The sequence below is a fragment of the Ziziphus jujuba genome, chromosome 1, assembly GCF_031755915.1.
Source record: "Ziziphus jujuba cultivar Dongzao chromosome 1, ASM3175591v1".
Lineage (NCBI taxonomy): Eukaryota > Viridiplantae > Streptophyta > Magnoliopsida > Rosales > Rhamnaceae > Ziziphus > Ziziphus jujuba.
The window spans coordinates 15,260,144-15,274,169 of NC_083379.1; the positions used below are offsets into that span (position 1 = coordinate 15,260,144).

Consider the following 14,026-nt stretch of genomic DNA (forward strand, 5'->3'; position numbering starts at 1 on the left):
GTTGGCCTATTATCACAATCTGTACTTGTTTCTTTTTTTTAATGAAAACAGGGCAATCTTATTTTTTTAGCTGGAGTGGAAAGTGGTTATTTCTTTTTGTACCCATAAAGTTTGCTAGTTAAGGAGTAGTTACTTTCAAAAAAGAAATTTTTGCTAGTTAAGGAGTAGTTACTTTCAAAAAAGAAATTAAGGCGTGGTTTGATCTGTTTATTAACATAGTAGGTTTTTATCTTTAATCATTATTTTTTATTAAATTTTATGTAATTTATTTATTTCAAATATTTGTTCATAAAAGCTGAAATTTATTAGATATTTATAAAGTTAAGGGAGTAAAAAAAAAAAAAAAACATAAATAGCAAATAGAACACCATTTCAAATTGTGTTTTTTTTTTTTTACTTTCTTTATTTCTTTATTTTACTTTTTTTTTAAAATATTTTTAGTTGTTTAATAAACTATAACTACAAACTAACAATTAATGTAAATAAATTATATATAATAAGATAAAAAAAATTAAAAATTTAAAAATGATCACCTTATCAAATGACACAAACTCATTGGTTTTTGGCTTTTATACAATTATGTGGCATTTAAATGTTGATTAATATTAATTGAAGTTTGTTAGGCATCCCATTAACTCCAAAAAAATAACATAAATACAAAATTGAAAACCATTTGAAATTGTGTTCAATCTGATTTTTTTTTTCCCACAAATTTATAATTATTTGAGATTATAATGAAATGTGACATTTACTAATAAACATTTAAATAAAATAATGCTCAAAATATCAACTAACAATCAAGATATTTATCAAATGATAAGTGTTATTATTGTTAGTTCATATTTAATTACACTTATTTTTTAAAGTGTTTACTTGTTCATTATATTAAAACTTTAACTAGTGTAATAAAAATATATGGTATTTTGCCACATAATTTTAGTAAACTAATTGTTATTTCTAATTGTACTCTTTAAAATAAACAAATTACATAAAATTAAATTTTTTTTTTTTAAAAAAAATGTGTTATCAAATAGAAATTCAACTCGTTTCTTGGTGCTTCATCTTTGATAAAAAGGTTCCATTGTAGCCGTGTGGATTCTTCCATGTTGACATGTAAATTCATAGGGTATGAGAACTGAAAGAAACAAGTTCTGTCTAGTCGCCAACTTGCCATATGCGACTAGTACTTACTTGTGTCGCAGTTCTCATGCTTCAGAAGGATGTCACTGTTAATTATTTACTTAATATATCTTTCAACACGGAAGACGCAAACGTTTAATGGAGAAATGTAGATATGGTTGGTGTGGAATTGAATACGATTTGGTCCCATCTTTTTTATTATCGACTAGTTAGGCCACGAAACTTCGCTCCATAATAGTATTCATGAAGATGTCTCCACTTTTTATGTGAATTTTCTATATTATATAATATGATTTTATAAATAATATACATTATTTATACTACTATCTATATATATATATATATAATACTTTGGTGATGTCGATCTTGTTATATAGATTTGAATCCAAATGGCGTCGCCGACCTACTGTCCAAATCTAAGTGGTTGAATAAAATTATGGTGGATTGACTTTGGTTTCTCCATTTAACAAATTAAGATGCACACGTGATTAAAACGTATTGCAAGTTTGTGAAGTCCAATATTTGAGTTTCATCTTAACATAAAAAAAATAAAAAAGTCAATTCTTTCTGGATAAGCACATGCATATTTAGTGTTATGTTTTTATATCAATGGAAATTATTATGAGTATTTTGTTTTTATTAAGATATATTAGACTTACGTGGGAGAAAAATGTAATTTTGCATCAACGAATCTCATAGATAATTCATAATTGTTTTGCTACAATGTAATGGTATTTATAATACTTTAAAAGTAATACCATTAATTGAATATCTATGGAAATTTGTTACATTTTTTTTAATCTTCAATTTACACATAAATAAATTCAAAAATTTATAACCAAACAAAATAAAATCTATTATTAGGAGTTGTAAAACATACCCGACACTATTGAAATTTTCATTAAAAAAAAAAAAATCAAAAGAAGAAAAGAAATCAAAAAGACTTTAAGAAAGAGCTACAGAAACAAAAACCTTAATTAAAAAGGATTAAACTCCATAATTAACAAAAGGAAAATTATTTTGTACCTAGATTTTTTCTATTCTATTAAACCAGGAAAGGCAACGAATGAGTGCCAAAAAAGAGAATCCAGATGATGTTAAAACATATACAGGGTCCCCCACTGAGAAACTATCATCGATTTCTGTTGAGGGACAAAACAAGGCGAACCTCTGGGTCCAAAATGCCAAATGTCGAATTTTGATTGGCATTTGGTGTCCCGAATATCATAATCACTGTAACATTATCGCAGTGACATCCCAAGCCGGTCTAATCCAACTCCGTCCAAGCTGTCTCCACCTTTTTTAACGACCATTTAACACACGCAGACAACACTCTATATCCACGCATAACACCGCTTCGCATTTCACAATCTCTGTCTTTCTCAGTCCCATTCAATCGCTTATCTCATGCCATTCCCTACACCCGGTTCCACCACCTGTCGGGATCCCCATTGGTCCGTGTCTCCACGCTCTCAAACTGCACGTGGATTAAAATACCCTCAACTCAAAATGTAGCCGTTGGAGATACACGTGTCACTTTGCCGACATTGCAAGAATTTTTTGTTTTTAAATTTTTTTTTTTACTCTAGTGGGACGAAGAAATCTATTTTGCCAGATTTGGGGAAAGAGAAGACTGATTTTGACAAAATCAGAGGGCTTGAAAACGCTGCTCTGGCTTAAAAAAGGTCCAAACGTACGCATCGAATCAGAACCTACGGGATTATAAATCCAAAGTAGAAACACACACACTCTCTCTCTCTCTCTCTCTCTCTCTATCTCTATCTCTATCTATTTTATTTATTTTGTTTGGGCCTTTCGCTTACAAAATTTCGCTTAGTGAAAATACCAGTGTTTGGATTCTTGTTTGGCTTGCAAATTGAAAGCTTGACGATTGATTGTTTGTTGGAGCCTTATCGGGAATTAAAGGCGCATAGTGGCGTGGTTCCTACTTTTCCTGGATAAGGAGTTGAGGAATTGCTTTTATTGGACTTGAAGCAATCCAAACACCTTCTATCTGGATTTGCAATTTTGCTCTGCTTCTTTGTTTTTCTCTAAGTAACTGCTTAGGGAGGGATTAGCATAACACCCAAAGTATGCTTTGTGTTTAATGTGTTTTCATTGCCTTTTTTTTTTAAAAAAAATTTTTTTGGCTTTTGTTTTTCAATTTCATTTCTTGGTGGATTGGAGCTGAGTGCGTGTATTTGTCAGATTTTAAGTTAAAATTAAAGCTTTTTGAGTTCAAGACTGTTAGATTTAACAAATTTTGAACGAACCTTTTTTTTTTTTTTTTTTTTTTTTTCTCTCCAAAAAAAAAGTAGCTTTGTCTATGTTTGGTTCCTTGGAAAGCTTTCATTTTCCCCCGAAAAAAAAATTATGTATCCGTTTGTAAAGGAGAATATATAGCCGTTAAACCGTGACTTAATTATTTTATTTGCTAGTTGTTGTAGATATTTTCTTAGAACTTTATTTTCTATATTGGTACTTTTTGATTTTTTTTTTTCCTTTTTCATTATTTTGATCATATAGAGGTATTCCTGTGCTCTTTTCTTTCAGGGAGGGAAAACAGAATTTTTGAGAAAAATGGCTACACTCGGAGATATAGGGCTTTCAGCAGCCTTAAACATCCTTAGCGCATTGATTTTCTTCCTGGCATTTGCCCTTTTGAGGATACAACCTTTCAATGACAGAGTCTATTTTCCGAAATGGTATCTTAAAGGATTAAGAAGCAGCCCATCACACTCTGGGGCATTCGTGCGCAAGTTTGTTAATTTGGACTTTAGGTCTTATTTGAGGTTTTTGAATTGGATGCCGGTTGCGTTAAAGATGCCGGAACCTGAGCTTATTGATCATGCAGGACTTGATTCCGCTGTTTACTTGCGAATCTACTTGTTGGGGTATGAAATTTTGTTACCAATATATAGTTTTCACTTTCCCTTGTGTCATATTTTGCTAAGTTGTTTGTCGTGTTTAACGTTAAACATCCATTTTGTGGTTTTGGATTTCCTTTATAGAGAATGCTACATGGATTTTAATTTCCCACATCTCTATTCGCTATGTTTCTTACACATGCTCTTTTTTTTTTTTTTGGTTTTTTTTTTTTGTTTTCTTGTAATGCACCCATCAATGTTAAATGCTCCATTTTTGTTGTTGCCAAAAGAATGGTATTCGTTTCAGTTGTTGGATTTTGATATTTTAAAGGACGTAACAGAAGAGAATGACTTAGATCTTTATTCTAGGAATATTTTCTAGTATTTTGGTTATTTAGATATAGTTTTTGGACATGCCAAATAAGCGTCTTCTTCAGCATGTTTCCTTGAATTTTATTATTGCAAAGATTGATTACACTATATAATTTCCATATTGATTTTGCCTTATTTTTAAGTGACATTTTGAGTGACACTTGTATCGTTGGTTCGACTGGCCTAAAAGAAAAAGTACGGTTAAACATCAAAACAGTCTCTTAAAAACCTAATCTTCACCTTGAAGACCTTACATGACAGTCCGTGCAAGGATGCTGTAATGATTCTCGGTTACTATGAGCAGACTTTAAGTCTCTGTTTTCCATATAGCATTTGATTCTTTTAATTTCTTTGAGGACATTGTTTCACTGAGTGTTCATAATGGACTATGTTCTGTTGTCCTATATTAACTATTTGTTATTTTTTTATGCAGACTTAAGATATTTGTTCCGATAGCTTTTCTTGCATGGGCTATCTTGGTACCAGTTAACTGGACAAGTAGCAATTTGAATGGCAAGCAGTTATTGAATGTAACTTCAAGTGACATTGATAAGCTTTCGATTTCAAATGTTCCAGCTGAATCCCCCAGGTTTGCAACTATCCTCTTGTGTTAACTTATAGCGCTTTTAAGTTTGAATCGGATAGTGCGTGATTCTGGCCTTCTTTGTAGGAGTTAACTACTTTATCAAGTTGTATGAGATTGTTATATGCAGTGTACCACATCAATTTGCTTAGACGATTTTTGATTGATTGATTAGACTAAGAGTACAAGGAATTGAATCTTTGTGCACAAGTCTTCAACTTGAATGACTATATGGTCCTTTAGTAGTGAATTGTTCTTCCTGTTCTTAGTGTTTAATTGTGCTGCATCCATATTGTAATATGAAATTGAGTCTTGTGGATATATTTGTTTGCTCATACACAAAATTTCACTTCTTGCAATTGGTGGAGGATACAGAAAGACTCATATGTGATCCATCTTAGGTCTTGGTATTTCAACTTCTTTTCTTTTACTGGTAGATGGCATTGAATCGGATTGTTTACTCTTGTCTCACATTTTGGAATGGGAGAGAGTTTTTGCTTATGTTGGTATTTATTTGATGCTGAGAAATAAGGGTGTGTTATTCTTGTGACTTCTTCCAAAAAGCATTCTTCCCATAACTTCCCCCACGACTCTGAAATACTTGACGATAATCTATATATTCAGACAATCCTACTCATGTTTCATCATTCTTTCTCTTATCCTCTCTACAAACTGGAAATTTCTGTGTCTACACACAACAGCTTATTTATTATTCTTCAATCGTAAATCATCTTGATTTCTTGCTTCAACTGTACCCCTATAGTGTCTATGTTATCTGTGCTCCTTGACTCATCCAAAAAGTAATGTTCTCTTCCAAAAATTGACATGATAATAATTCGAAGTTTCGCATAGTACAATGTGTTTTTTTTTTTTTTTTTTTTTTTTTCATCCTCACATCAACATGACCATAATGTAAGTCTCAATTTGCAGGTTTTGGACTCACATAGTGATGGCTTATGCTTTTACCTTTTGGACATGCTATGTGCTGCTAAAGGAGTATGAAAAAATTGCTTCAATGCGCTTGCAATTTCTTGCATCAGAAAGACGCCGTCCAGATCAATTTTCAGTGAGATCATGTTTCTGTCTCTATTAGTTTAGATTATATAATAGTTGAATAATCTGAATCTTGATAAGTATTAAATAATAGTCTCTGTCTTCTTTAGTTAAGATATAATAGTTTTAAGTCCTTGCATTCCAAATGTTCAAAGATAATTTTATGCTTATTTTGCATGCATGTTCTGATTATCGAGATATAAAAATTGTAATTTGAGAAGGTGATGTGGTGATTATATTGGACTAATATTTTAAGCTTATATAAAATCTGAAGTGATCCTATTGGCTTGTTAAATTTGCTGTTTTAACCATTTAGTTACTTGATCATAAGATGAAATCTTATCATCTTTGAATTATGGTAGCAAAAAAGAATGCTTTAGATTCATCAAGGTATACCAGATAGGACAATTTTGAGTGTTATGTCACAAGGAGAAAGACTGCTTTTTTATGTCGTTATTGTTTCCCCAAATCTATCTTATGGAGTTGAATTCTTTACAGGTGCTTGTTAGAAATGTTCCACCGGACCCAGACGAATCCGTAAGTGAAAGTGTGGAGCACTTTTTCCTGGTGAATCATCCAGATCACTATCTTACCCATCAGGTGTGTTGCTGCTAGAGTAAAGCATATATCCTTAAATGATTTATAAATTGAGTTGAATGATAGTGATTGCTTGAAGAGACCATGAATTTATGGTCATGTTGTTTGTATACTGTCCTTATACTATGTACTTGTGGTCATGTTGTTTGAACACTGTCCTTGTGCTAGAAAAGAGAAAATAGCTTAGAATTATGCTATCTTTTCTTATAGCCAATCTTCAAACCTAATTCAACCACAAAATAAATGGTTTGGGTTTCTCAGCATGCTTGCCTTATATTGGGCCTTGTTCCAGTGGGAGACTTAATAAATCCAAAGAACTAGGTCAGAATGAGATTAGGCTCAAAAGAGAACCCACTTCATGCTTGTCTTCTCGTACTCATGAATCATGTAACCAAGACATGCTCTTAAATCTATTTTTGTCAGTCTGTTACAGTCATTATGTGTCAAAATTTATTCCCCGGTTACAATGATTCCCTTAACAGACTCATGTGGGAAGTAATAATAATCCTTTACTAGTGTGTCCATTCTTGTTTTTGTTTGTGTTCACACGTGTACACGTATAGACATATCTCATAGTAAGAAAAATAACATGTAGGTGGTGTACGATGCAAACAAACTTGCCAAATTGGTGAAGAAGAAGAAAAAGATGCAGAATTGGCTTGTGTATTACAGAAACAAATTTTCAAGAAATGATTCTAAGAGGCCCATGATGAAGGTACTTAGTTGAACCAATATTTCTTTAAATGTTAGTGTCTTCCAATTTATTTATTGATATCATTTCTGTGGTTGAGCCTAATTTTTACACATAACTTTATTTACAGACTGGTTTTCTTGGGCTTTGGGGAGATAGAGTGGATGCACTTGAATATTATACAACTGAGATTGATAAACTGTCAAAAGAAGTAAGTACGAGGTGTACAGCTCAAGTTTCTTGTTTAAACTTTTAAGTGTCCTTTCCTTTATCTGTTCTTTTGCATTGTCTTCTAATTATTCGAGATCCAACTAAGAATAGTAGATGCCTAAATTTCAATGGAATAATTATTATTATATGCATTTGCTTGTATTTTCACAAGGCCTAGCATGCTGATAAGGCACATCATTTTGTCTGCATACTCAAGAAAGCAATCTATGAAAGTTACTGAGACAATCTTAATAGGGAAAATTAACTTTCTCTGAAGTGAAGGATGCTAGTTTTGATGCTAGGAATGATCTACTTCAGAAGTAGTCCATTATCTTTTGGCACCATTAGGGATCCCATGGTCCTCTAGTAATTATCTACCTCCCCACCCAACACATTCCTGGATTTCTAGTAAAAGAAAAAGAAAGAACAGGGAGGCGGTTATTCTCTGGACTTTGGGTTATAATGTTCTGGTATACAGGGAATTTCATATTCCTGTTTAATGAAGTATAAGAATGATCCTTTAGTTGTTTTTTTCCCTTTTAGTCGATCCTCATGATAAAGCGATCTTCATTTGCTTAGGTCCAATTTTGTGGAATTTAAAGTTTCTGGACAAACATTTTATGTTATTACACTTATTACTTACTTCTAATTATGTTCAAATCAAATAATTCTTGCCCAGATAGCTGAAGAAAGGGAAAGAGTCATAAATGATCCCAAGTCTGTCGTGCCTGCAGCATTTGTTTCCTTTAAAACTCGATGGGGTGCTGCTGTTTGTGCACAAACTCAGCAATCCAGAAATCCTACTCTTTGGCTAACAGATTGGGCTCCAGAACCGCGTGATGTTTACTGGAAAAACCTTGCTATCCCATATGTTTCACTAACAGTGAGGAGGCTAATTATGGGTGTCTCATTCTTTTTCCTCACCTTTTTTTTCATGATTCCCATTGCATTTGTACAATCTCTTGCAAGCATTGAGGGAATTGAGAAAGCAGCACCGTTCCTGAAGCCCATTATAGAAATGTAAGTTCTTACATTTTCTATCCTCTAGATAATATGTAATCTGCTATTTTCTAATTCTTAAATCCCTCTGATTGAAATGCAAGTTTATATCATTTTTCCACCTCTTGGGTTAATACATTAACTTAATTATGACTAATTCCTAATGGTACAATGATACATGTGCAGCAAATTCATTAAGTCCTTCATCCAAGGATTTCTACCTGGAATTGCATTGAAGTTATTTCTCATCTTTCTGCCTGGGATATTGATGATAATGTCTAAATTTGAAGGCTTTACGTCCCTATCTTCTCTCGAACGAAGAGCAGCATCTAGATATTATCTCTTCAATTTTGTGAATGTATTTCTTGGGAGCATAATTGCTGGAACAGCATTTGAGCAGCTGGATACTTTCATGAATCAATCGGCAAATGAGTATGTTATTTTCAATTGTTATCTTCGCTTTTTCTTCTTCTTTTTTTTTTTTTTTAAAATGAGTCTTTCTTCTTTTCCCCTGACCCCTAAAAGATGATATTTGTATTTGTAACTTGAACATGCATGATGGTGAGCAATGCAAAGTTCTTATATTTGAAATTTAGAGACCATCATGGACATTATAGGATTGTGTTTGGTGTCTTGAAGTTGTGAATTGTGAATTGTGCTCGTGATTATCGATAAGGTTTGTTTGGATGAGGAATCATACTTAGGTTGACTAGTGATGATCCTGCATTTTTAGTTTTTAATTTTTAATAAAATTGGGCTTTTTCTTCAAATGATAGTTGGGTTTCTCACCTGGTTACAGGCTTGAAAACAAAAATGAAAACATAAAATAGAAAACCATCCTAGGCTGGCTTTAATTTTTTGGTTAGCAAGCCCTTTTTCTAAATGTTGTTGTTGTTATTATTAGTGTTTTTTTTTTTTTTTTCCCCAATTATAAATGGATATTATATTGACATTAGTTACCACTGATATAATCATAGTTTTCTTTTCAAGAGTAAAAGAACCAAAAAATAAACTTTACCAAATGACTTGCAAGTTTGCACTAAAAATTACGGTCTATATCAAACACACAGGTATGACTGCATTGCTGATAAAGCTTCTATAGGTTCCTCTATATATTGCTGAATAAATTGAGCTATTGTATTTGAATTATATTTCATCATATGTAAGCCTTCTTTTATTTTCTTTACACGATTTGATTAAATTTTTTGCACTTTTCGGCAGAATTCCTGAGACACTTGGTGTAGCAATTCCTATGAAAGCAACTTTCTTCATAACTTATATAATGGTTGATGGATGGGCTGGTATAGCCGGAGAGATTCTAATGTTGAAACCACTCATAATTTATCACCTCAAGAATTTCTTCTTGGTGAAAACTGAGAAGGATAGAGAGGAGGCAATGGATCCAGGAAGTCTTGGTTTTAACACTGGGGAACCTCGTATACAATTCTACTTTTTACTAGGCCTTGTTTATGCTACAGTGACACCAGTTCTACTTCCATTCATAATAGTTTTCTTTGCCCTGGCTTATGTCGTGTTCCGTCATCAGGTAAACATTTATTTTCTTTTACTCTGAAACTTTGCCCTCACAATGCACATAGGAAGTACTAGACAGTTTAGATTCATGCTTTTTTGTTTGGTCATGGAACCATGAATCGAAGTCTGGAAATTCTTTTTCCAACTTAATTCTCTTTTTTTTTTGTTTTTGTAAATGGTAAGTGAGTCCACACTCCACAGCCAGGATCAAACCTGGCTTTGGGTAGCTAATATGGCTTTTGCTGTCTCAACTGGGGCGACTTATGTCTCTACTTTGATGTCAAGAAAAGTTCCTGGTATCTGCAGCATCCATTTTTGGGTTTCTCTATGTTGAAGAGATTGATATCATCACCATTGCTGTCACCGGTTGAAGTTGTTGATGCACGGCTTCTTTTTATTTCTCTTCTTTTTGCATTGAAATATTGCAAAAGCATCTATAAAGCCTTGAAGAAGTACAGTCTTTGTGAAACATAATACAGTTTGTTGACATTTTGATTTACCATCCCCTCTTTTTTAGTCATAGAAAACGTATAGTTTATTCAGTTGTCCTTGTATATGTTTTTGTTTGTAAATACATTAGCCTAGGTATCTTCCCATAATTTTCCAATGTTTGAAAACATGCACAGGTCTGTATTTATATGGTTTTTGATCATATATGAGTTTCTTTGAACTTGTCTTTGTTTTCAAATTTGAAATGCAGATCATTAACGTTTACAATCAGGAGTATGAGAGTGGTGCGGCATTCTGGCCCGATGTCCATGGCCGTGTTATAATTGCATTGGTCATTTCGCAAGTGCTTATGATGGGATTGCTTGGTACAAAGGAAGCTGCTCAATCGACACCATTTATCATTGCACTTCCTGTACTCACTATATGGTTCCACATGTTCTGCAAAGGTCGCTATGAATCTGCGTTCGTCAAATATCCATTACAGGTAACTCAGAAATTTGGAGCTCACATAATCAATAAATGTTAATGCTTTCCAAATAGTTCCTAATAAGTAAGTGCATGCATAATGAAAAATAAAATATATATATATATATATATAAATAAAGGTGCTTCCCAGTTTTCTCCTGTCATGTGTTGCCTCGGGTTGTTATTTATTAATCCTTCTTTCGCTTGTAATATAGGAAGCGATGATGAAAGACACACTGGAAAGAGCTAGGGAGCCAAACCTGAATTTGAAAGGATACCTTCAAAATGCATATACTCATCCAGTTTTTAAGGAGAGCGAGGAGGATGAAGAAGAAGACCATGAAGTAGGTGGTGACAGTTGGGAAACTGAGAGTGCACGTGTGCCAACAAAACGTCAGTCCCGAAGGAATACGCCGTTGGCCAGCAGAATAAGCGGCGTATCTTCACCTTCATTGCCTGATGCTGTTGTAGAACAACCGTAGGAGCAGCTTTAGGTCCCAAGCTCAACCATCTTATATTTAATGTAATGTATATTTGACCTTTACAACATCACACCAGTGGAGGATGGCGCTGTATATTATATTGAGAAGGACTATAATGTACAGAGAAAATTTATATAATGACGGAAGGAAGTAGGTTCTGGATTTTGTGTCTGCCAATTGGAAGAAATTGGTAATTGAATGTACAATGGCCAAAAGGACTCGTTAAAAGTTAAAATTCATGTTATTCTTTGTTTTTTTTTTTTGTTTTTTTTTTTTAATTTATTATTATTTTTTTTTGTTTTTGTTTTCTTTTTGGTTCTATTGTGAATGGATAGTGTATCTCTGTAATTAAGAATGTTTGTATGTTGAAGATCTGCTTAATGCCTTGCCGAGAAATGATTGACATCTTAAGTGTGATTACTGCAGCATTACAGCCATTTTGTGGTTGGAAAATCAGCAAATTAAATTATACAACATGACAAAGAAATTCATCAAATTATAAACACAAGACGGAACAAGGACAGAAGAACATATTATTTGAGGAAAAATTTATAAATGATCTTAACTAGCTTTATTCACGTTTTTTTTTTCTCTCTCGTTCGGACAAATAGTTTGTAGGAAGAGTGCTTTTTTACAGTTTGATTAAATTAAATTGTCAGTTTTGCTGTCTAATTAACTTGTAAGAATAAAACTTATGAGTTTGTTAGAAAAGAAAAAAAGAAAATAATAATAATAATAATAATTAAATAACTGATCTCTTCGTTATGGACGATGAAATTTAAGTTGGAAAGATAGGAAAAAAAAAAAAAAAGGTCTTATTGAGAATAAATTGGTCTTATTATTTTTTTTAAAGAAAATAAAAACATTCGTTTCATAAAATTAGGTAATATCGTCATGATCAGTGGAATTATCCAAGTATTTTGGGTTATTTGAAAGTTTGCAACTTCGCTGAGGAGACTTTTTAATTTCTATTGTAAACAAAGAAAACCTTTCTCAAAACACTAAACCCAAGAAAAAAAGGCTATTATCTTTTTGGCAAGATTTTCAAAACACTATATATATATATATATTTTAAACAATTTTCAAAATACTAGTATAAGTACTTATCAATTATTAATCAACTAAATATTTATTTCATTAATAAGTTTTGGGATAATTTTACCACCTTCCTTTTTCTCCCTTAAATCGGTTGAAACTTTTACATATCTACCATTATATTTTATTTTATTTATTTAATTTTGTAGAAATTTCCTTTTGAGTTCCACTTCTTTTCACTTTCTCTATCCAATTAGCATAAAATATAAAATAAAAAAAAGATTAAAATTTATGAGTGAAAAGATTTAGCATATTATCATTTTATTTATGATGTAAAGTATAATTGATCCGGTATTATTATTATTATTATTATTATTGATGATGATGTAAAGTAAAATTGATTCGGTTTGTTAATTCACTCTAATCTACAATGTATGGCATAGTTTGCCAAACAATTGATAAATTATGTTTTTAAAATTTTTGTTTGAGCCACTAATTGTTCCTTTTTAATTATATTGAAATTAGAAATATGTTACAGTATTATTCAAGTTATTTTATCAGTCCACTCATAAAATGGTATCAAATTTTAAATTTTATGCCACAGAACGGAGAAATTGTAAATAAAGTGAAATTCAAAAGCAAATTTCTATTAAAAACAAAAAAGTAAAAGTACAATGGTAAACATTCAAAAATTTCAAATTGAAATTAAAACTTGTGAAATAAGTCCATAAATTTAGTACCTCTTTTGTTAAAATTGTTAAAAATAAATATATAACAAGTAGAAAACATGCAGGATTTACAGAGATTTATTATTTCCTTTTCGGTGGAAGCAGGGTTGAATATGGTATTTACAGATATTCTAGATTTTCGGGTTAATAATAATAAAAAAAAAAAAGTGGAAACACTGCAACCGTGCAAGTGGACGATGGAAAAGCAGTGGGCTGCCCAGTCTGTCAGGAAACCATGTGCGTGCGCAAAACAAAATCCTATGTCAAAAATAAATAATAAATAAATAAATAAAATTCCAAAAAAAAAAATAATAATAAACTTCACTCTCCAATCCAAAAGGCCAAAATACTCTAAAAAAATACTTTTTTTATTTTATAAAATATAAATAATTATTAATTTAATTAAAATAAAGTTGATTTTTTATTTTTAAATAATATATTGCATGTTTTCAATGAATATAGGATAACTTTTTAGCTTTTCAAACTTTTAATAATATTCAATTACTATTGAACCTTTCCTTACCTAACTATAATGGAAATTGACTAATGGTACAGGTGTTTCTCAAATATCTTAAATTATAGGGTGTTTTTAAAATTAAAAATAGAATATAAAAGTCCATATGATATTAATCATTTTAAATTGAATCTTTATCTTGAATTAAAAAAAAAATCTAAAATAGAAAACTTTTTTCATGTTTGATAATTGACTACTTTTATTTATTTATTTTTAACTTTTTAAAACCTTGAGTGTAATAAAAAAACTTAAATGCTGTTTTAACTTTTTAAAATTTAAAATGTTAACATAATTTTTTTTAATTTAA

The 14,026-nt window shown here is 31.5% G+C and overlaps 1 protein-coding gene across 2 annotated transcripts; it reads left to right on the forward strand.

The window, feature by feature from the left end:
* Window positions 1-2,737: 2,737 nt before the first annotated feature.
* Window positions 2,738-11,686, forward strand: LOC107420521 (calcium permeable stress-gated cation channel 1). Of its 2 annotated transcripts, none has more exons than XM_016029521.4 (12): window positions 2,738-2,873; window positions 3,694-4,034; window positions 4,813-4,968; window positions 5,893-6,028; window positions 6,514-6,615; window positions 7,208-7,327; window positions 7,434-7,514; window positions 8,193-8,533; window positions 8,699-8,944; window positions 9,734-10,058; window positions 10,746-10,979; window positions 11,176-11,686. In XM_016029521.4, the coding sequence occupies exons 2-12, from the start codon at window positions 3,721-3,723 to the stop codon at window positions 11,440-11,442; spliced, it is 2,322 nt and encodes a 773-aa protein (XP_015885007.1). In that variant the 5' UTR covers window positions 2,738-2,873; window positions 3,694-3,720; the 3' UTR covers window positions 11,443-11,686. The 2 variants fall into 2 exon arrangements, with proteins under 2 accessions (XP_015885007.1, XP_015884998.1); XM_016029512.4 differs by lacking the exon at window positions 2,738-2,873 and adding an exon at window positions 2,880-3,231.
* The last annotated feature ends 2,340 nt before the right edge of the window (window positions 11,687-14,026 follow it).

Coding starts and splice junctions, on each gene's coding strand:
- LOC107420521 (XM_016029521.4), top strand. CDS start 3,721: ATGGCTACACTCGGAGATATAGGGCTTTCAGCAGCCTTAAACATCCTT. Junction 7,328..7,433: donor CTAAGAGGCCCATGATGAAG/GTACTTAGTTGA, acceptor CTTTATTTACAG/ACTGGTTTTCTTGGGCTTTG. Junction 10,980..11,175: donor TCGTCAAATATCCATTACAG/GTAACTCAGAAA, acceptor CTTGTAATATAG/GAAGCGATGATGAAAGACAC.